A 23713-nucleotide genomic window follows, 5' to 3' on the forward strand; every position below is an offset into this window, starting at 1 on the left:
AGATGAGATTCATATCAACAGAGCAGAGCTATAAACATCATTTTACTACTGTTTGTTCAGGAAATCATGTGAGTGGATGAGGCTGCACAGCGCTGTGTACTTACAATGATTTCAGTGCCGGGTGAAAACATTTTTGAGCCGCAGCCAGGAACATAGTGTTCCTTTTTCTCTGTAGCTGGTTAGAGTGTGACGTCTGCTGGCATGTCGCCTAGCAGGGTCAAGTTGATTCAAATAAAAGAGCACGTTGGCTGACAGAGCCTGGTATGTTGGTCTTGTCTGCACATGACAGGAACTCAGGTTTCTCTTGGATTTTTCCATGAGAACAGATTCCCTCAGGTGCAGTGAGCAGTGATACAGCAAAAAAGATTATTATGTTGGCATATCTTGTGAATCAGTGTACCATATCCACCCTTTGCATTATTGAGTTTGACTTTATTTGATCTTTAATGACTCATTATTGATTTCCTGGAGGCTAAGACCATTTCATGCATTTAATATCCTCTGATATGCAGTGGCATATACATGTGTATACGTGCAATTAATTAATTGGATAATCCCTTCAAATTTTATCAAGTTATTGTTTTTTAAGCTGAATAATCAAAAATTTGTAATTTATCCAAAGGTGACAGAGCTTGAGATCTCAGGCTATGTGTCCGATGGAGAGATTATTGGTGACACTCTGTCCTCAAGCAGACTCTCAAACTCTGAGAGTCTTCCCCTCCAAACCGATGAGGGCAGCAGAAGGTCAGTCAGTGACTGGGTCAGATTTGCTCAGACGATGCTGCAGACGCCTCAGAAACCATTTGACCGTGAGTCCAAGACGCCTGAAGACTCTGCAAAAAAGAAGAGGAAATTTCAAAGGTTTGAATTATGTTTTTGTTTTTAAAAGTCACATTATGGATGTGATGATGTAGCTTTTCCTCTTCATATTAAATCTGATATCGCTACACTGGATATGTTTCTTCCCTTTTTTCACAAATTAAAAATCTGCATATTCCTATTGTTATATATTACATTATATAACATGAGGCCAGGGATTGTGGTGAAATAAAGTCTGAACCCTAACTAAAAGCCAGAGTGTGCAATGCACAATAGAAAAAAAAGAAATACTGTATGCTCTATAACCTATCTTCATGTGGAGAGGTGCTGTCGGAGCCTCCTGTGACACAGGTTCACAGAAGAGCCTGGTGGCGGTGCGAAGATTTTTGCTTTTAAACGTTCTTGAATGAGGCGCCTCCTTCTAAGCCACCAATTAAATAATTTCTACTTGATTAGTAAGTTTTGTAGCATTCTCATCAATTGCAATTTCATAACATCGACTACATGAAGGGTTGTGCAGAGCGTGGTGGAGTTTAAAGAGCGAAGCATAGCTGTATCAAAGCACGGAGAGGCAGGGCTGAGTAGAGCAGAGTAGATTGATTCCAAGTCTCACGCTAGTACTAACTTAAGTTGCATATTGTAGCTTTAATAAACGTAACTCACTGGGTAAACACAGAATTTTATGACGTTAGTAAAGAAACTGTATTTAATAATGTGCGTCACTCACATCTGGCCAATATCAGGTCTTCTAAATTAAGTCAGTATGATCAGTGCATTGTTTTAGAGAGGTGTTGATTGAACTGTGTCATAATTTTGGAGGCTGTAGTTGATGGTGCGATGGAACTGTGCTGCATACACTGACAGGAATTTTATCATCTTACATTATATTTCATTACATTATCACCTTCATGAAGCAGGATTTAGTGCAGGTGTGTTGTATTAGTTTTAAATAGGTTTATATAATAAACTGCCAAAAGAGATTATTTTTTTCTGTGAGTTGCAGTGGTGTTGAACTGAGGTGTTTCTACTGTTTTATAAACATGTGGGGGAAGAACATTAGAAACACATTTCAGTATAAGGCAATTCGACACAACCACTGACTAGAGTTAACAATGAACAATGAACAACTGAACAATGAAGATGTTCAGTTTTTGTTTAAATGCTGACGAGCGTTTTACCAAAAACTGAACGTCTTCATAAATGCACAATTTGTGGCAGATGTGTTTTCGAATGAAGTGGCCATGCGGTGTTACGGTGAATATCAAGTGTTACAGTGCATTGCTTCATTATAGGCGCAAACAAAGTTGACGATATATTACTGTACGTGCTGCCAGGTGACAAACTTTGGCGACAATGTTTCCACAGCAGAAGTGACGATGAAAGGGACACCTGGTGTCATGATGTGGGTGCTAAATGTCATTGCCATCTCCAAGCCCACCAAATCTGACAGATGGCTATCTGTAGTGTTCGACAGCTTGTTGTCTGCATCACAAAATGTTTTTTTCTTTGAAATAAACAATTCTGCATATGCTTTTGTGCTGTGTGTGTGTGTGTTTATCACATACCATCATCTACCTCTTTGTTTGTTGCACAGTGGAGGTCTGGCAGAGAGGCTGAATCGACTCCAGTGCAGACAGCGGTCAGCCATTAGCTTCTGGAGGCACCAGGCCATTTCTGGCACCTCAACAACAACAACAGGTGATCCACATCAGACAAACCTACTACATGTTTAGATTACAGCATTTTACACATATACGCCTCTGAATCACAATTCAAATTCAGCCCTGAACTCTGATTTGTGTGTGGGACGAAGCCCTCTGTCTAAAGCGGCATAAGGTTCTTTTCATGTACGTGATCGTATGGAGAGGCCAGGAAGTGCTGGCTGTAGGTTGATTACTGTGGCTCTGAACTTCACTCAGTATGTAGGTGACAGGAAACTGCTTGCTTAGTTGTTTTTTTTTCTTTTTTCCTTTCCATGGTGTACCAAACCACTTGTTGTCTCTTGTGAAGTATCTCCTTATAATAGGACAAGGCAGAGGCTTAAGTGTGACAGTTGATTGTGGAAAAATTAAAAAAAAAAAAAACACCACATGCAACCTACTTTGTGGTCAGTGGATGGTTTGATTAACATGAAGAGTTATAAAGAGGTTAAGGTGTAGTTTATATTGCCTTGACCCCATTTGATTGTTTCATGCCATGGCAATTCTTTCTTCTGTGTATGTAGAACTTTTACATCAGGTGGATTTTAAAGAATTTATATTAATATAAGAAAATATTATTGTTATTATTATTCAAATAAATCAGACTTTTTAAAAAGACACATTAATTTTCAACTATCCCGTTTCCTGGTACAGTCTCAACAACAGCGATACCCGACCTGACTGTACTGTTATAGGACACTTGTTTATCTTTATTGTAGTGGTTTTGCTGTATGATGTAAGAGCACACATACATGCAGAAGTAGGAATTGTTTCCTGTCATAACTCTCTAGCTAAAACTTATCATATCATTTTACTCTAGGTCAAGTATTTTGGCCTGGTGCCCAATTGTATTCTGATGATTTCATAATCTGACACCACAGTTTATGGAACACACTTTAAGCACTTAATCATGTTTGGAGAAATGCATGTTTAAACCTATTAACTCTCTAGTGATCTCTTCAATATGATTAACTTATCATGTTAAGATTCCCCTTTAGTTATTGTTAATATATGTATGCAGGGATTGGACAGCTGACTGTGTTCTCACACTGCAATTTTAATAATCCCAATTTTACCCAAACTTTTTGTAATCAGGTTTGCACACAAAATCCCCATTTAGCTAGCCAACACATAATGAATCCCATGGAGAGCAAGAGTCTGTCAGAGCATGAAAACACTGCACACACACATTGAACCGGACACACATTTAACATCTGTGTTGTTGTTGCTCTGCTCTCCAGTGGACAGACCTGGCGTGCTGGTGCTGGAGGTGCTGGAGGTTCAGCAGGAATGCAGCATGCAGCTTGTGCACTGTGAGCACCACCAGCTGCCCGCAGAGGGACACACTGTCTCCCAGGAGAAAGATCGTGTACTGGTGTTATTCAACAGAGAGACTGCAGCCCAGCTGATTCCTGCACCCAGAGATATCATCCACATATATCCACCTTGGTGAGAGGATGCAAAATGTGTCATACTTAAAAAGTCCATTCTCCTCGCTCCATTGAAATATAAGGTTCACTTATGACCTGAATGTTTGATCCTCACTGTGCAGAGTGATGTGTGTGCAAAGTTTGACAGCACAAGTCTGTTTTTAATGTGGACATTTGAAACCCCACACACTGAGAATTAACCTTTCAGTGAAGAACTCTACCAGACATCTTGTGTCCAGCAGTTAACCTTACAAAATGAAATATATTTGTGGATTTTTAAAATACACTTTTTTGGGGAGAAATGTGTGGATACACAAACCATGTGATTTGCATAAGTAACTAACAGGGTGTGAATTAGCGCCAACTGCTGTTAAAGACTTAATGATAATTTTTCACATAAAGAGAGCTCTGCTGTAATTTAAGACAAACTCTTTCCTATTTATTGTCAAATCTATAAAATGTCTGGGAATTGAAAACACTGCCTAAGATAACATAATTAGTCACAAATCAATCAAAGATGAGTTCACCATGAAATGAAACACAAAAGAGGAAGACATTCTCACAAGTGCAACCAGTGACTCAAGTTACTCAATTGCTTCTAAAAATAGTTGCCAATACAGTTTCTTGGTTGACCAATTGATTATTTGTTTCAGCTATAAATAGAACAATTGTGTGTACAACAGGAATGGGTAGGGTGGCATGTTTCTGTAAAAGAGGATTGCTTTTCTGGTCACTTCTTTCCCCAGTGGACTTCCCTGTTTTTGATATTAAACTCCATCCTATCTTGGCACGCACTTAGATACTACACAAAAAGGCACTGTTAAAGGCACTTACACAATACAAAGTGACTCACTATGTGCAGGACAGAGTGTGACAGAAATATTGCTGAGTAGGCAAACTGAAAGATAGAACACCACACATGAATTTGAACGTTAAACATTGAAAAACCTGCAGTTCAATAATAATTCTGCAGGAAATTTGATTAATGTAGGATTTTTTTTAGTATCGTAACTTTCTGTTCTCACTAAAGGTCCAGATGTGTGAGGAACAGTCCCTCACATACAGGCCAGCGAGCGAAGGAGGGGGCTGTGTGTGTTTTTGGAATTGTTTTGGAGTTGGAGCGAGGCAGCAGCAGTTGACTGCAGCTGTTGGGAGTTTGGGTTGAGTGTGATCTGGAATATCCAGGCTGGCGGAAGCGCAGGGGCCTCCTCTGTGCTCTGACGTCACAAACAGCTCCAGGGAATGCTTCACATTCCTCTTCCTGGCAGTAGTTAGGTCATTTCCAGCAAACTGGGGAAAAAACACAGTAGGATTATTTTCTGGAGTATTTGAGAGAAGAGAGTGGAAGGAGCCAGAGTGCTGGGATTGAAAACACATGTTGGCTTCAGAGTGTCTCTAGTTTTAGCACCTCTTCTTCCCTGTTGTATTATATTCCTGAAATCACAAAATAGAGCAGAGTCTTCCTAAAACACACCCATGTACTCTTTCAAAGAAGCACTTTTCATGTAAATCCTCAATCTTTTGTAAATTGCTATGAGAAGTTACAGAATTTGGCCTATCTTTGAAATAAATGAATGCTTTAACTCAATAAAAACATCTCTAAGCAACAAAGGAAATGCAATGACAAGCTTAATGATTGTCTGAAGAGATATTAGTTTTATAGTTGTACATGAAGCACCAAAATGAAAATACTCAGAACTTGGGAGTGTTAGTATTTCTGGTAAAATTCCTTTTATGGGTTTCCGGTGTGACAATCAAGAGGTCAACCTCCACCACAAAGAGTAGACTGACTCCTCCCACCTCCCACACCTTGTTGTGTGTAGGCCAAGACCTGAGTGGAAATACCTGCAGAGCTTATTCACTGTGACGCCAGCAGCCGGTGCCACTCCTTAAGCCAACTACCTGTCTGATGATGACAGCTGCCCACTCACCTGTTTACAATAGGGTCACACTTCCAGTACCTGTTCTTTTGAGCAGTACTTTCCGCTCTACTAACATCCGAGTATGCCTTTTACTGATTAATAATCTCGGACTGAGAAACATCCGTTTTAATCATGATATGAGTGCGTGTTTTGGATATGTATATGTGAGGCTAGACAGTTGTATTTTCAGGTAGATACAACAGTGGTGGAAGACATACTAACTTTAAATACAGTAAAAATAGCAGTACCAAAATATAAAAATACTCATATGAGTATGAATCGGTCCAGCAATGAAATTGTACTCAGGTAAAGCAGTATTTCATGTGTAATTAAGTTCATTATAGCTCTTAACACAACCGATAAATCAAATTTAGAATAATTTACCTCATGTTTCATAAAGTAATGCTGTGTTTTTAAGTAAAGCTGTAAACTAGTAAGCGATAATGGCTGTCAAATAAAAAGTAGGAAAAATAAATAATAACTAAAACCGAACAGAACATAAAATTACAGAGTTTATAAAAAGCTGCAATATGCAGGATAAAAGGTGTAGTATGAGAATCAAAATCAATTCACTCGGGGCGTCAAATACTGATGCAATCTCAAAATCTTGGATGTCTTATATACGTGATACGTGCCTTTTACATCAGTATGATGCACAATGTTTTACCTTTTCTGATTGTTTACAAAGGGGGCTCCTCACTGAAAAACCATTAAAAGGGAATATCTCTGCACTGCTGTCAGTGCTGTTCTCTAAGTTTATGTCACAGCTTTGACACTACCTCTTCACATTTAGATAAGTTATGGAACAAAAACGTACATACTGTAGCTTTAAATTCACCTTTTATAATGCAATATATAAACACTATGGTTATCCCACTATAATATAGTTGTATGGCAAAATATGTATATCAGCAAATATAATATAAATAAAAAGTAAATAAATACATTACAGTAAATATAATTAAATAATATGATGTTTTCATGGACACATAGAGATATATTTCCCATTGATAAGCATTTCCAAATGTCCTCATAGCTGCATAAAACTACTAAAGTGATTTAAAGATTATTTACTAAGTGTTTATATCCTGCTAATAGATGCTTAATGTGTAGACTAAAGGTAAAGTTCTCCAATTTGTTAACAATATAGAGACAAAAACAAATTTTACAACTTTGAAAAGTGAAGCCAGCACGTTTTAGCTATGTTTACCAAAGTTATTGACTGTGAAAATAACAATTGATTAATTTTCAGTTGACTGACTAATGAGTCACTGAGTCAGTCAACTGAGTCACGTTTGTCTCTGCACCAGCATGGAAAAGTATACAGTATGTACTTGATGTGGTGAATGCCTAATATTGTTATCATTAGTCTTGCTTCACTTCATGAAGTACAGGTGATGGAAACGATACCAGGAACTGCATGAACAGTCTATTGCAATCAGTGACAATAACATTACAGTAAGTACAGCCTGTAGGAACTGTCACTTTCATATTTTCAAAAATATGAGATAGATGTTGGTTTAGCTCCACAATGTTTTTATCTCCACCCTCTTCTGTCCAAATGTCTCCCATCTTACCATAAATGGATAGAAAGCTGAATATTATTAATAATACTCACCTTTGTGTAAGGACACAATAGTTAAACTTAACCATTTACAATAGTGAGGCTAATCTAAACGTTACTCTCAGTAAACACAATATAATGTTTTAATTTTATTGTAGCTGTGTGTATGCACAACTAGAAACACGGGGTATGTAATAACTTGTTTCTAATTCTCTCCATTCTTGTTATCATTGAACAAACACATCTGTTTTTTTCCCCTCTTTGTGATTAACGTCCCTGGCTCAGCTATCACCACAGGTTTGAGACGAGCTGTGACATGTGCAGCAGTTTCAGTCACAGAATGCTCTTGGCTTTGACTCAGTGATAAGCCATCATCACACTATTATCCATTTCACATGGGGAAAGAAATCAAACTTGAACCTCACCACTAGCAGTGTGCCATATAATTATCTGGCTGTTATTCAAGTTCTTTTTTTTTTTCTCAGGCTTAGTACAAATCAGGTGTGTTATTTGTCTGGAGGAGCTAAGGTATTTGACCAGAAATGTTTTCTTAATGTTTTAAGAAGTTGTAAGCTGGTGAATTTAAAGCCTAGTACAAAGACACATCAGGTTACACATATGTAGGCTGTGCTTTTGATTTGATGTATGTTTTTTTTGTTTTGCCAGCGAGGTCTCAGTTTGTTTGTGTTGGGGTCATATTTTTCCATACACGATGTCACGTTTGGAAAGTGTATACAATCAAGTTGTGTAGCGCTTCAAGGTGTAGCCTTTTAAGAACCTCAATTACATGGAAAATTTCTGTTTTACCTCAGTTAAAGAGGACAAGTACATCCGTTTTGTATTTTAAGTTGCCTTGGAGGAGGGTAACATATTTGAACTTGTATTCTGTGCTGAGTGGTACGCAGTCGGTACCTTATCTGAGTTTGACATTCAAGCAGCCTGGAGCTGTCAGCCCCTCCTGCGTTTGTGCAACAGTCTATTCCATTTAATGTAAAATCTGAGTTTTGCATCTGCTATCAACTCAATCACAACAGAGATGGTTTATTGTTGCCCAACACCTGAAGATGTTTAATTTCACAGTGAATACAAGGTCCCAAACCTGACTACAAATGTGTTCTTTTGGTTTGTGCAATAATAAAAGTGCAGAGTCAAAGTGTAGAATACAACAAAAGAACTGAATCTAAAACTGATCAATTTTATCTCTTTGCAGGCAAAGTCTTTCTGTAGATGGCTTCAGTTGTGATATCATTCTGAACACACACTTCAGTCAGAAAGTCTTCTCTGCTTCCAACCCTGGAGACCTGTCAATTCCAAGAGGCCTGCTCTCCTCAGGGAAGTGCATGCCATATTATTTGGGTGAAATGTTTGGACTCCTTGATGTATGCAGAACCACAGATGAGGTGTGTATACTTCATATCCTCTTACTACCTCACATTTAATTCCCACTTCAATTTAATGGTGCTTCAGGTCATTAAGTGAACTTTTTCAAATCCTCATTATGCTTCTGAAACTGTGTCACACTCAGTCCACTGCCAATTACTATAAGGGAGATACATTGCATTTAAACACAGTATGTTGTTTGCAAGATAAATTTCTACTCAGTTTTAGTCATCTGTGTCTATATAAACAAAGATATTGTGCACTATGAAGCTTGCTTCACTTTTCTTCAAGTTTATAATCATTAAGTCACAGGTGCAATTGTACAAACAACAGGTTTTCAGAGGGTTCATTTGGTTCACTTTACTGCATTCATACACAAAGAATAATAAATAGTCTCTGTGGAACAACCAACCCACATCAGTCAGTAACAGGTGCATTCACTCTCCGCTGTAACAATATCAAATGGTCGGTTTACATGTATGTTTGAATCCCTAAATCTGAACATCTGCTTGCTTTGAGCAAATACAAGTGAACCAGGTGTTGCTGACAGCACTCAAGAAATGCTTCTTATAACATGATCCCACTAGCCTTTTAAATCTGTGACATTTACCATTAGTGAAATTAGCTGTGTGTTCTTGTAAGACAATGAACTTAACTGTTTTTACACATTGACACATATACATTACTACTACTAGCAATCAAAAAACCCTGAATATTTTATTCAACGCCGGGGAACAAAAATGCAGCAAAAAAAACATTGAAAATTGTTGTGTGCAAATCAACTAATTAAAAAAATTACTTAAAATATATATATATTTTCCACCTCCTCCAGGTTCCTCCTCCCACTGCTCTGTGCAGTTTTGAAAGTTCACGAGTTTTGACAAGACATTGCATCTCTCTCCTGGACTCAATTGAGGCCCTGGGCCAGGCTGGCTTTGTGGGGCAGGATGTGGAGGTGGTGGTCCAGAGAGTTTATTCCATCCGTCTGCCTGACAGCTCTCCAGTGTCCATCCACAAGCCTAGAGTTCCCCTTCGGCCCTCCTCAGATCTTCTTCTTCCTGCAGAGAAACGGAAAACCAGGTAGTGTTGGACAAGCTGATAATTAGTGGCCCAGTAAGGCCTTTGGTTTGTCCCCTGATTCTGAATTATATTTTATCTGCTGTCTGTGTTTCTCTCACACAATATAAGTTACTGTCTTTTTTTATTTTTTTATTCAAATTGCATGCTGGTATCCTTGATTGGTTTAGGCCTTGCATGCTTCTCCTTGGTGGCACAGTGTGTCTCAGTGGTCGAGCTATTGTTCACGGCACAGCAGGCCCCACAAAGCGCTCGCACTGTATCCAGCCATATGGCATTGCTTGACAAAGGACACAAACATTTCTAATTGAATCCAGCCCCTCTGTAGCCAATTCTCAGGCAAGACAACATGATGTTTTCAGAACCTCATCAACGGCAAGCCAGAGTTGAACTGGTGCCCACTCCCACTCTGCTAGGTAGGACACATTTAAAACAGCAACAGTCAGTGCACTAAACCACAACTGTATTTATAATGGATTTTAAAATGTCCACCATTACAAAAATGTGTGAAATGGGGTTTCACACATTTTTGATTTCTTTGGCCTTTGGTTACTTTGTCTAAAAGTGAAGCCAATATCTTATTAATATTGATTAAATAATATAATAATTACATTTATAGAACTGAAACCATTAGAAGCGATTTTAAGTCTTGTTAGATAATGAATTGCTATAGAACCCTTTCAGATAATTAAATAATCATTTAAACAAGCTCCAGCTTCTTAAATGTGTCTGTTCTTGTTATAAACTGAATATCTGCGGTATAGGTTGAGGTTTGAAGATGTCACCTTGGGCATTTTTCACTACATTTTATAGGCTGAATTATTAATTAATAGAGAAATAAATCTTCAAGTTAATCAGTAACATATATATGCACAGTTGTGAGTGGTGACATTGAACCAAAAATGGAAAGTTGTGAACCAGAAAACTAAAACAATGAGTAAGTGACACTGATGGGAGTTTGAGAGTTGGCTGATAATGATCTGTGGGTTTGTCACTATGTGCTTGACTTTTCACATTACACGTAGTTTTTACATTGCTGATTTTAAATTTGTGTTAGTGCAGCTTTAAATTTGTCAGATTTTCTTCTTCTTTTCTTTTTATCTTTTCTTCTTTTCTTATTCTGATTAAAAATAAGTGTTCAATGTCCAGTGCCAGCTGTCCAAGGTGTCTTGCATTGTTGAAATGGCTACTCGAGTGGTCCTGGTACAGTTAGTGAATCAGTGAATGTTCTGTTTGAAGCAAATCCTGGAAGTGTGACCTTTAGTTGCCTGACCCTCCCCAGGCTTGTTGTTTTTGTCTTTTGCTGAGTAATAAAAGAAAAGTATTGGTTTCTGTGAGTGGAGGGCCCCGAGAGGCACCCTGTGGTGAAGGGAGGAGAACCCTGGTCACCTGACAAGTTAACTGATGTAATATGGCACTCGTTCCTGCCATGCTGCTTCTGCGGCTGGTAAACAAACGCCACCCTCTGACCGGAAACACTCCCGCCCTTGTAACTGAACCAGATTCAACAGGCTTGGTTGGTAGTGAAAGGATGGAGGTGGGGCTGGAGTGTAGGAGGTGATCACGTGAGCATGAGTTCAGAATATCTGGGTGACCCAGCTTGCATAAAATAATAAATGAAATAATGTAAGAAGTCGAAATATTTAATGGTAATGCCTAATATTTCTGATTTATTTTTTTAAATAATTATTATTTCCTTATCATTTTTTTTTTACCACCCAGCTGTCACTGTTTTATCGCTCCCCTGCCCTTTCATGAGGGGCTGTGGTCTGAATTGCAGCACAGAAATAAAGTTTGGTACATTGGGTTGCTTGTGCTACTCCAAGATGCATGTCTCTGAGCTGAGAGCTGGGTAGTTTACTTTGCAGCCCACTGGCCTCATTCTGTATAAAGGACAGTTTGTACCTCTCATGTTGTGTCCCAGCCTCTATGACTCACTCTCCTGGTCAGCATGCTGATTTGATCCTTTTGTTGTTTGGCCTCTGTGTTAAAACACACGGGAGAGAGGCCAGTTTGATATTTACGCCTGAAGAAGATGTTAAGTTCCCGTAAATTTGGAATAGAATAAACAAGAAGATTAACTGTTTGCAGGAAGCAAGGAGAGGCTGTTTTTTTTTTTTTCTTTCTTGGTGGGGAAGGAACACAATGTGCTGCAAGGATCCTGTTACAACCGTGTTTATCACTGTGCCTGCACTGATTGGTGCACAACACATAGGAAGGAATCCCGCCTGTCCGCCCCCACCAATGAGGCCTCTCTGCTATATTCTTAATGTGTGGGTCACTTACTTAGTGTGTTGCCAAGTAATGTTCATGTGCATTGGCTTGCATGTGCGCACAGTGTGACTGTGTGTCTGTCTGTGTGTGTGAAGGAGTTCGTGTGTGCCTGTTTGTACGGGCTCAGTGGATCGTAGTTCCCGGAAAAAAACCTGTGTTGCTGAGAAATTTCTGTGATCGCTCACAATAACAAATTCCTGAAAACAGCCTGTGACTAAATGGCCATTGGCTCAGAAATTTGGGGACTTAGGGGGTCACTGTTGGAAGACGTTGGGCTGTGAAGGGCTAAGTGGAAGGACTGGATGGAGAGGTGGTTGTTTATACATGTCAGCCTGGTACCACCACAAGTCTCATCACCCGTTTCTTATCTGTAAAGTGTCCTATCAGATTTCACACTAAGCTTTTGCATGTTCAAACAAGCTCCACAAAGTGAAAGTGTATATTTCTCATGGAATAGCAGTCCAGGCAGCTGTAATCATATTGCAGGCTATGTCAATTTGCTTTGTTTAGTTAGTGTTATCTTTTTTTTTTTTTTTTTGCTCGTATGTTTATCCAGTCTTCACACAAGATTCAAATGCAGAATATGTGACAGTATTTACATTCTTTTTCTTTTAGGCTATTGCATAGTTGTATACCATAATTAATGTACTAGTATTAAGCATCTTTATTTTTTTATTTTCAGTTCAGTACTCATGTAGTAAGCACAAAACGATGGGCTCTGTTGTAAAGTGCAGAACGACGGCCCTAATACGTTGTGATTTTTGTCTTGTATATTCCATGCAGTCAAAGTGCAGCCATTTACCTTGGTGACGCACAGTGTGGACAGGTGTATTAACATATAATAATTAACAAACAATAATCAGAAAACAAATCTTAAGTGACTACTGCTAAGCCGATCAGTTGATACATAGTTTAGTCTACTATCGGATATCGACAACAGTTTTAATGATCAGTCAATTGTATGTCAGTAATGTATAAAAAAAAGGTTGAGCTGCTTCTCAAATGTGGAGACATTTGCTGTTTTGCTCTGCATCACTCAAACTCAACTCAAACAAAGTCTGAGTTGTAGCAAAAGCAAATGTAATGAAAACATCAACTATATTGACAGATAAAGTAATCATTTTTAGCTTAGGTAAAGGTAATCATTTTGTTATTATTTTGTTTGGCAGGATTCATTGTAGGTCAGAACTAATTCACTCACTCCACAGTTAATATATATATTTTCTTTTTTTTAAATAGCGTGAACGTGAATGACGAGCATGTTTGCATTTCACGAATGATATTTTTCTTGAGGCATTTTCTTTTCTGACTTGAAAACATGTCCCACACGTCTGTAAATGTTTAGACCTTGTGGTCATAAATCCCCTTTATGTAAAATGGGCTACGGTCTGTTCACTTTTTACTTTAAACTCGTGCACTGGTGTTTACAGCTTATGTCTCTCAGTTCTGTATGTTCAGCATTCCTAGCTGTTTTAACAAAATGTTGTTGCCGTCTGATTTTGGATTGTGAATTAAGCAAACAACTAAGAATAATCCTGGTTAAAACACTGGCCTGCGCCACAAAAAGTCATGTCAGGAATGTTATTTAGATATCTATTTCCAGGTTTCCCAAAACAAACACAGACGGACCTCATGTTTACTAACAGAAGACATTTATAGGCCCAATCAGGTGGTTGAAAACAATCTCCAAACTGTCCCAGTGTCTGTCTGGGATGTGCACATGCATTATGGGCATGCTGACAGTCCTCCCTCTTTCCTGTTTTTTTTTTTTCTTTCTCCTCCTCCTCTTCTTCTTCTCTGCCCGTTGCTTGTCTAACCAGGGGATATGAACTCCACTGTTTACTCTCAGGGCTGGGACAGGGTTGTGTCTGGGCTTGACTGAGATACTGGAGCCTATAGTAGATCTACACTCACTGGGAGCAGCAGAGTGGAGGAATACAGAGCAGTTCACTGCCTCATAACTTTGTAGGCTAAAGGTCTTTTCTGTCAGCAGCAGGCTGTCAAACCAGCCACCAGCATTAACACTTCCAGACGCCTGAAAAGCCTAACTTTGATTGTTACTGTGTCACTGGGAACACTGGTGTTTCATTTCTAAGAAGTCCTCAATGTACTAAATGTACAGGTGAATTATTAATACTTTCATTTCTATTAGAGTTAAATGATTCGTTTTAAGAAGAACTGGGTGAAAGTCAGCACAAATACTTATAAACTCTTTATTTTTTAATGAATTATTGATTGATTTATTCTTTTAGCATTACTCAGAGAGAGTTACTAGTTAGAAATTGATTTTGTGCACATCCAGCCCCATTAATGTAAAGGACAGAAGTTCTCTGCTCTGCTCAAGTGTCCTCTAAAACCGAACTACTGAAAATACGGTCTCAACTGGCGACGACTTTGAAGGTCAAAACCTCCCTCGCTAAAGTTTCTTTTGCACAATAAAAACAATTACAATTATTTCACTAAGAACAAATAAAAATACAAAATCAAATGATTGTCATTTTCATGCATTTACAGATACCAGTGTCGTTTTTAATCATTGGCAGCGCCAAGGATTAGTGGTTTAACAAGTGGTTTACATTTCTTTATGCATCTGCAAAAGAATGCAGGCAACCATGCACAATGTTGCCGCCGTTTTCACACTTCTGCTGATTGACTTTTGGTTAAAGCGTAATTCAGGAAGTGCCTAGTAAACAATGCAGGATTTAAAATGGTCAAAAACTGGCTTTGTTAATGCTATGGAGTAGAACATGCATCTAATGTGTTTTCTAGATCTCAAGAATTCATGCAAAATGTTTTGATGAGAAGTGTAAACAGAAACTTGCGTTTATTTACCCCAAAGGTCACAACTAACGTGATAAATAAATATTAAAATTACAATCAGACAAAGGTCATTTTGTCTCTACACTTTGTTTTTCTGCATTTTTGCAGGCTCTGTATTCTTGTCCAGGACAGTTTTGGGATGTTCAGTGTGGTCCAGCTGCACCTCCTGCCCAGCCAAGATGACCTCTACCAGTTCTGCCAGATGTGGCAGGGGAAGGCCTGTGTGCTAAGAGGCATTAAAGTGGTTCAGCGGGTCACTCGAGAAAGGTGAGACCTAAATTATTCTCTGTAGTCATCCCTCAGTGATAGATGAGGTTAGCAGGGACAACAGCCCTGCTTAAATGCCTTTGATAGACAGGCTCTGATATGAAATGTGAGCGAGGTTGCTGCAAGGCTTTGTGCCACTGAGCCTCTGAGTCTCAATCTGAACCGTTAAACACGTGGATATTACATTTAATGTCTGCCTGTGTGTTAATCTTTATTATTTTACACCATGTTTTATCCTTGAATCACCTTTTTGAACACTATGTACATTTACACTACACTGAGAATGTAGTCGTTGCACTCATGCCACCGGAACTGGATCACACTGTCTTGCCAGCAGAGCCACTGTGTTTACATGTAAAGTGATCTCGAGGTGCATGCTCTGTGTCCCTTGTGAGTTTCCATAGTCAGGATCCCAAATTAGAAGCAGTTAGAAGAACTGACATGAGAACATTTAGTGACTGGCTGGGGGTATGTTTACATCCTTGATATTTTCAATGCTACCACAGCCTATAATGTCTCTGGAGGTTGTCTGTGGTCAGACTGATGGATGGGCTATCTTCAGCACTTGCATATGGGCCGTATTATTAGCTCAAGTGGAAAAACACGTGGGCCTGTTTGGGATAAACCAGGCATTCGTATTTGTCCATGTTCTTAGAAATGGTACTACCTGACCTCTATGTAGTATCCTAATAATCCATGGCTTCAAGGAATGTTAGACGGGAAGACTGCTTTCACTTGAGTTTGTCTGTTGAATATGAAACTACAGCCTTCAGCTGGTTAGTTTGGCTTAGCTTATCTTAGCATAGCACAAAGACTCGAAACAGGGGCAAACAGCTAGTCTATAAATGATAGAATCCACCTACCAGCATCTTTAAGGCTGTTTGTAGAAAAATACAGGTCCCTCATTCATTTAAATGTGGCCTCTGCGTAGTGTTGTCCACAATAATAAACATATTGAACCTGGCTCAGCTTGTGTCACTGAGCAAGGTGCTGGCATTTGTTTGTAATTACATACTAGTTGTAATAAAAGATTAATAATTGTCATGGTGATTACTTAAAAAGCTGTAAAAGCCTCAGTGTAATAAAACCCTGTAGAGGGTTTTGGAGTCTCATACGCCTTCAGACAACAACTGGACTTTGTGGGTTGTGTTTGACCTGCCTCATGCTTCCACCTATGCTTCCCTTTAGTGACCTGATGGGTTTATAAAGTTGCTGCACCTGCCCAAGAATTAGTAAAGTAAAGTTTGTTATACAAAATATCACAACTTTCATTTTCATGTTTCAGTTCAGCACCAATTAAACTAACAAGAAACTAATTAACATGTTAATGACTGTTTAGCATAGAAATGGGGGTGGGGATGGTATAGTAAAATAGCCACTGCCGGCTGCAGCTTCTCATTTGAGTATCAGACGTGAGAGTCGTACTATTTTATCTACCTCAAGATTTAAGGCAACAAACTACACATTTATCCATTGTCAGTCTTACAAGGTTGATTTAAGTTTAAATGTTTTGTTGGTTAAAAAAAATTAAACAAAAAATAAAAACCTGATTCTCCACCCATTCCAATAATCTGTTCTACTCGAGGCAAAATGTCAAAAAGCTCTCGCTTCACTACTACTATGGGTTACTAGTTTCTCTATTCTCATGCAACTGAATAGATTCGTTTCAAATCACCCAGTCTCCTGTGTGTCGACCAGGCCTTGTCAAAATTACCATTATTAGAAGAGATTTTTCTTGGACGTGTGCCAGCTAAAGAGAAACCTGTAAGGATTAATGCACGTTTCTCATCAAGATTAAAGGTGTGGATTAAGGAAGAATAAAGCTGACCACAGTAGAATACTCAGTAACACAAAGGTGTATTAATATTTGCTAAAGTATAGAAGCTCAATATCAAAATCACTGTGTGTTGAATGAGTCCTGTTAGTTTGTTGTTACTCATCCTTCAGCAGACCTCAATGGACTTGAATGGGCTGCAGAACCAGTTCCACACAAAGAAACCCTGTGATTACAGGCTGACTAACAGGTTATTAACCACTGGCTGATATGACAGCTCCCACATGGATGAATTACTAACATTGACCTGCCATGCTGAACCTAACAAGGCTTCATAGAAAAGAGGCAATGAATCAAGAGATTGACGTGTCCTGTTGGAGTTGCCACTTGAGGGTTTTTTCCCCAATTAAAAAAAGTTTTAATACTTGCTACCAGTTTGACGCAGATGATCACATGATCAAAGCAATTCATGTATGAGCTCACTTCACTCTGTCATTATCGAGATTAAGAATGTGGTGAGTGGAAGCAATTGTAAAGGATTGAGCATTAAAAATGTGGCTGTTTAAAAAGACATCACTTGTAATTGGCTTTCTAAACCTTGTTATTTTTGCCTTACATAGATATGGTGATTTACATAGGGTGTGAACAGTTTTCCCACCCTTCAGTGTCTCAAAACCTGCTTTTAAAAACAGTTTTTGTGTGTATCTGCTTTGCCAGCACAAGCATGCTCTCTGTTAATTCTAGGTGACGTTAAAACACGCTCTGTCTTAACAGATTCATGTTTCAGTGGAAGTGAAACTGGCTGTGAAAGCTCTCAATCTTCTCACTAAGGTCCCTGATGCATCAGTTTCTTCTTACCCCCAACCCCCACCCTTTCCATGCCCCTTCCTAACTTACTTGTTTGTTTTCTTTTTGTCTCACTCTCAGGTGCACCAGGCTTTTCAGTTTGATAGACAGTCTGTGGCCACCAGTGAAACCTCTCGACCATCATGGCACCACCCCTCTCATGTCCAGTGTAAGAAATCATGCATGTTCCCCATGTCGCACTTTGGTTTATAAATATTATAAAGGGAGCTAGTCCTGCAACACCCTACTGTTTTGACAGTTTTTTTAAGCCCAGGAGAAAAAAAATAAATTTACATATTTCTATTGATATAGAACTGACGGGCAAATACAGTCACTGACCACTGCAGCTCTGCCATGAAAGTTTCATGCCAGCCGCTGTATTGGATTACATTAGATTGTACAGGTGTACTTAATAAGGACTCAAGTGAGTGTATTATTTTCTTTTTCGAACAAAAACACTATCTTTTCAGTTTTTTTTTCTCAGAACTGCATGTTGAGCAAAACAAGTTATTTGAAAAAGTCACTTTTGGCTTTAGGAAGTTCTAACAGCTGTTTTTCACTATGTTCAGACATTTTGTGAAGCAGACTATTAATGACTGATAGTTGCAGGCCTAATCAGAGAGCTTTGTTCTTTTGCTGTTTATTATCACATTTGTAGAAAAGCAAATCTTCACAATTGAGAACCTGGAACTACGTTAACATCTGGCATGCCTGCCAAAGTAAATACTATTACATTATTATCAAGAATGCTCAGGAGCATAACAACATTCACTTTAAACATGATATTTTGTTTGATTTAATCAGATCATGTTTTTATAGCTTAATATAATTAATCAGCATTTTGATTCATGGAGCTTAGATATGTCCTTGAAGTGCCCTAAAATGCTTTCAACAAGAAAAAAAGGAAGGAACCTCAAAAGTGCAACATCACTTCCAGGATGCACTGACATGCAGTAGATGTGTGCCCAGAAGAGAGAAACATGGTACATGTACACAGGGGACAGTCAGATGGACAGCAATATAGACATACAGCCCCCTCCCTAACTACTGTAATGACAGAGCTCATTTATTTGTTATTGTTGTACACCAAAGAACTTTCAAACTCCTAAAACTGCTTCTTCCAGTTCTCTGGAAGAGTCGGCGTCATGTTTTGAATAATTGCCTTGTTGCATGAGGAAGTTCTTCCCGTAGTTTTGATGCATTTCTGTAAATTTGCACACAAAATGTTTCTGTACCTATTTAAATTCATCGTACTGCTATCAATATGAATTATTGCAGCAATCAAGATTATTGAGCTTTTTCTAGAAGCAGCCATGCAAGCCCAAAGCTGTGACCCTACCGTCAATGTGCTTCACAGATGAGCTTGATTTGGATGGTTTAGATCTTGAGCAGATGTTTTTTCTCCCACGCTTCTTTCCATCACTTTGGCAGAGGTTAATCTTGGTCTCATCAGTCCATAAAACTCTGTTTCAGAGCCTTTGTGGCTCATCTTGGTACATTTCTGCAAATTCCAACCTGGCTTTCTGATTCTTACCACTGATGACGGATTTGCATGTTGTGTCATGGCCTCCGTATTTATTTTATGAAGTCTTTTTCGAGTGGTGGATCTTTCACCAGTTGGTGCCATATTGCTTGACTGACCCCACTACAGTATGTGTATGTTGCTCAGTACACCAGTGGTTACTACATGTTTGGAGTGGGGGTGTTTTGTTTTGCACTTTACACTCAGATGCAACAGACATATCTATTTTGACAGCACCATTTTCAGGCAACGTGGAAGCTTTGGTAGTCATTGTCAGGAGAGGTTACCTGTTCTCCTGGAAAATTAAAGACAGTATGGATGAAGATAATATGCTCATTCTTAATCCTCCTGCAGAACTGCAGTTGTTTCTCTAACCAGAGAAAGCAGTCATCAAAGAGACAACACCAGACTTCCATAAATGTTTCAAGTCTTGAGAGATGTGACCAGTGATTCTGATGTTTAGAGCAAGGATATCATTGTTTCAATCAACTGTTAATTTGAGGCAATAAAGCAAGCTTGTGCCATTGCTGCATATATTGAAAGATCATGGGTGAAGTGGTTTTCAAATGATTATAAAAGACTGAAAAGCACACCGGGCTCAGTGTACAACAAATGACATAATGCAGCTTGGCAACACTTAAGACATTAAACATGGCACAATTTGGATTTCTTCTTCAAATACAGAACAGCTATGTTTTCGTTAGTTGCAGTGTGTTGAGCTCTCACAGTCACTGTGGAAAAGTGTGTTGAGTCAGTAAAGATGATCAGCAATGATCAGAAATGTTGAGGGTATTGCTCTTTGACAAGGCAGTTTTATAACATACATTTTGTTAACATGGAAAATGTTTGAAAGTGTTTTGTCTTTGTAGGAGTGCAGACCTGCTGGTCCAGCTCCAAGTTTCTGCTACCTGCTGTCAGGTGAAGAGAGCTCAGTTCAACCCACTGAGGAGCAAACGCTATCCCCACTCTACCAGCCCCCAAGTAGACAAACCTTACAAGACATACTGCAGGTGAACAGTTTGTCACATTACACATGCAAATTAAAAACTAATTGCCAGTGATTGATCTTAAGCTGTTTTTTTTCCTTTCCAGAATGAGATGAAGACCTGTCACTGCAGTTTTGTTGCTACTGTTTTATACAAGAGGATGCAGGTATTTCTTTTTTTCTTGAATTTGTCTATAGCCAAAAGCACTGAATAAACGTGTCTTCTGGAGCGCCCTCTCTCTCTTTATTTTTTTAAAGTTAAGCTTGAACCAGCAAACTGATAAGATGTTGAGAGCAGTGTTCATATCACTGCCTGTATGACAATCTGTGAGAGGCACGAGTGTTCTTTACCATTGATTGGCGAGACCTTTAAACTTTGTCCAAGCTGAGATAGCAGCTTAGAACAAAGTGGTGGACTTTGCCACGTGCACACACCACTGAAACACTTTTTTACGTTGTGTCACCAGTAAACCAGCATTGAGTGTAGAATGAATAATCTCATCAAAGGTGTTTCAGGTGACAGAAAGTCAGTTTTTGCTTTGCAAGCATTAGCTATGTCAGATTTCCTTCACATTTTCTCTTTCTAGGTCATTATCTGTCTGTTTCTAAGTATTTGTGAGCGTATTTTATTTCTTTGTCTGCTTTTCTGTTTCAGAGCCATGATGTAGGCCAGAGTGAGGTTTGGTTGGTGCTGACAGACCCCAGTCTTCAGGAGGAGCACCCCGAGAGGCCATGCAGGCGATCTGTGGCCCTGTGTGTGAGCACTTCCTGTGTGCTCACTTCCTCTGTCCTCGAAGCACTAAATTCCCCCACTGCTTGTTGCATGTCATTCAGAGACGCAATCAAAGAACACGGTAAATATAACATAACATGGTTTATTGTGGCCTTACTGCCTGCAGCAGTGACAATAACAGTGATGGAAACTAAATAAATTCCCTACTTCAGTATTTCTAAGTACCTTTTGCAGGTGATCTACGCTTTGGCACTCCATACTTTTACACATTAACGTTTGTTTATACTGGGGAGTACTACAATAATACAAGTTTAAAATTTAAGGACTCTGCCTGTGTGGCATTAGGTGTCTGTAGCCTCATATCTCATAACTACTTGAGGCTACAGCTCAAGGCTACTTTAGCTACTACAAATATAACACAGCTGAATATCTGACGGAACTGCATTAAAAAAAAAAGCATCTCCCATTCTGCTACATTGTTTGACCTTTATTGTTCATTTTACTATAGAGTCTATTATAATTTTTTAAATCTCAATATCTAGGTGTCCTGCTGTGTGTGGAGCAGTCAGTAGTGGAGGCGTGTACAGCACATGACAAGGACAGCCTCGAGTCCACAACGAGACCACAGTCACTTTCACAGTCGTTGACTGAGCCACAGGCAAAGACCCTGCCCCAACCTGTAAGACTGGATCCCCTGAGTCTGGAGACCACACCCAACTCCCTTTGCACTGTCACAGGTCATTTTCCCCCTTTCACTGAATCCTGTGCTTTTCTTGTAGAACGTACCCAATTTGTTCTTTTCTCAGGAAAAGAACACTTGTTTTTTTTTTTGTTTGTTTGTTGTGTTTTGTTTACTATGTAAGTTTAAAGCTCAGCAAGATGCCTTGATGTGGCTTTAGGGCATTACTTTCTGCTCTTTGTTATTCATTGTCCTCAGGCAGGCATTGTTTGCAATTTTATGAAGTAAAAACACATGAAATATTGCTGGATTCATGTCAGTTCCCATGTCATTTTTTAGTGGAATTAGCATGCCAGTCTCCCATAAGGCTTTAAATTCTAGTTGACGATAGAATAATGTGAAAAATTGCAGTATTTACCCAAAACAACACAGTTGCTAACATCAAATATGATTGTCCACAACTATGAGTTGCAGAAATGTTACTTTTTGCAGTGTTAAGTTAAATTTTAACCCATTTTCTTCACATAACAGTTGAATGTACTTGTGTTGAAGGATTGCTTTAGTTTCTTTAAAACTTTCCAAGTATGTAAATGTGGTGCTGAAAATCAGATAATAATCTGCATCTGTCACAGCTGAGGGCAAAGTTCAACCTGTGAACCCTCTTGGTACTGGCCCCTCTGGCCATACATGTTTGGTCAGGTGGCTAAAAAAAATTAAACAAACATATTATCTTTTGCACTCGTGCACGAGTAGTATCTTCTGGAAATTACAAGTGGAAAAAGCCTCAGATGGAAAGTGCAACAACGATTAATCAGCGTTAAAGTCAGTATCTTGTTTAAGGTCCCGTGTTTGTGTTGCAGGGCAGCAGCTCTGGTTGTCAAGCAAGATGGTGTTTAGGCAGGGAGTACGTCTCTGCTGCATTTATCATTGCAATCTCAGATAAAAATGAAAGGGATGTGTTTATCTTTACACCCTGTTACAAACATACACACACTTCGAAACATACGTAGATCATTTGTCAGTGTTTTCTCAGTAGACGTCAGTGTTTTTCTTTAGCATCCACCAGTTGAAAATAATATGACGTACAAATAATATCAAATTAAATTTATAGGTTTTTACCTATGATACATGTAGAAAAGTGCATGACTGTTTCTTTAAGGTGGTTTTGTATGTTCAAGTTAATTATATCAGTTTGATTTCTGTCTGCAGGGGTGATAGTTGGTGTAGATGAGAGTACAGCTTACTCCTGGCCTGCCTGCAATCACTGTGGTAGTGACAACTTAGAGCTGTTATCTGAAAGGTGTGCTTACACAGGTAATCAGAATACCTCCATGAATTTGAATCAGCATAAGTTTATTCATTATTCTTTCCCCCCCACAGTAAAAAATTCTTCTGTGTTCCCTGTGAGTCAACGGTGGGCAAGCCAGACACAAAGATTCAGCTTGAAGTGTTCTTGAGTTGCACTTCATTAAATAATTGCACTTTGAAGGTTAAGGTGAGAACAATGCTTTTGGGTTTTGAAGTGATTGCAATTTGCATTTATTTTAAGCAATTATTAATTAGTTTAGTCTACACAAAATGAAATAGTAAAAGCAACAGTTTGATATTTTATGCAGGGTTGTTGTTGGGTTATTTCTTAGCTGGGACCAGGAACTTCCTGGAGTCGTTGCTAGTTGCTAAAAAGCAGTTTCCAGCTGAGAAATAGTCTGAGAAATGACCCGCTGTAAAATTGTGAATCTTTTTCTGTCTTTATTTAAAAACACTGCTCACTTCTTTATTGCTTCGTTTTTACTGAATAGACGAGAACTGTCAGGGAGTCAGCAAGAAAAAAGTTTTTTTATATCAGAAGTAAGTACAAAGTGCAGCAGGGTGGGAGGGTGGCGTAGTGATTAGAGAGCGAAGTTCAAACCTTTTCACAAGT

The 23713-nt window shown here is 38.9% G+C and overlaps 1 protein-coding gene across 2 annotated transcripts in view; it reads left to right on the forward strand.

The window, feature by feature from the left end:
* spidr (scaffold protein involved in DNA repair) overlaps positions 1-23713 on the forward strand; it is a 30059-nt gene that overhangs the window by 4893 nt on the left and 1453 nt on the right. The window contains exons 6-18 of one of the 2 annotated variants that reach the window (XM_026374284.1): positions 623-861; positions 2414-2517; positions 3761-3968; positions 8646-8835; positions 9648-9895; positions 15095-15253; positions 17955-18054; positions 20265-20405; positions 20488-20547; positions 21036-21234; positions 21656-21850; positions 23002-23092; positions 23173-23287. In XM_026374284.1, coding sequence (XP_026230069.1) covers positions 623-861; positions 2414-2517; positions 3761-3968; positions 8646-8835; positions 9648-9895; positions 15095-15253; positions 17955-18054; positions 20265-20405; positions 20488-20547; positions 21036-21234; positions 21656-21850; positions 23002-23092; positions 23173-23287 — 2049 coding nt within the window. The remainder of the gene's footprint in view (positions 1-622; positions 862-2413; positions 2518-3760; positions 3969-8645; positions 8836-9647; positions 9896-15094; positions 15254-17954; positions 18055-20264; positions 20406-20487; positions 20548-21035; positions 21235-21655; positions 21851-23001; positions 23093-23172; positions 23288-23713) is intronic. The other variant, XM_026374285.1, reaches the window with a different exon arrangement.

Source organism: Anabas testudineus, chromosome 17, assembly GCF_900324465.2.
Source record: "Anabas testudineus chromosome 17, fAnaTes1.2, whole genome shotgun sequence".
Classification (NCBI taxonomy): Eukaryota; Metazoa; Chordata; class Actinopteri; order Anabantiformes; family Anabantidae; genus Anabas; species Anabas testudineus.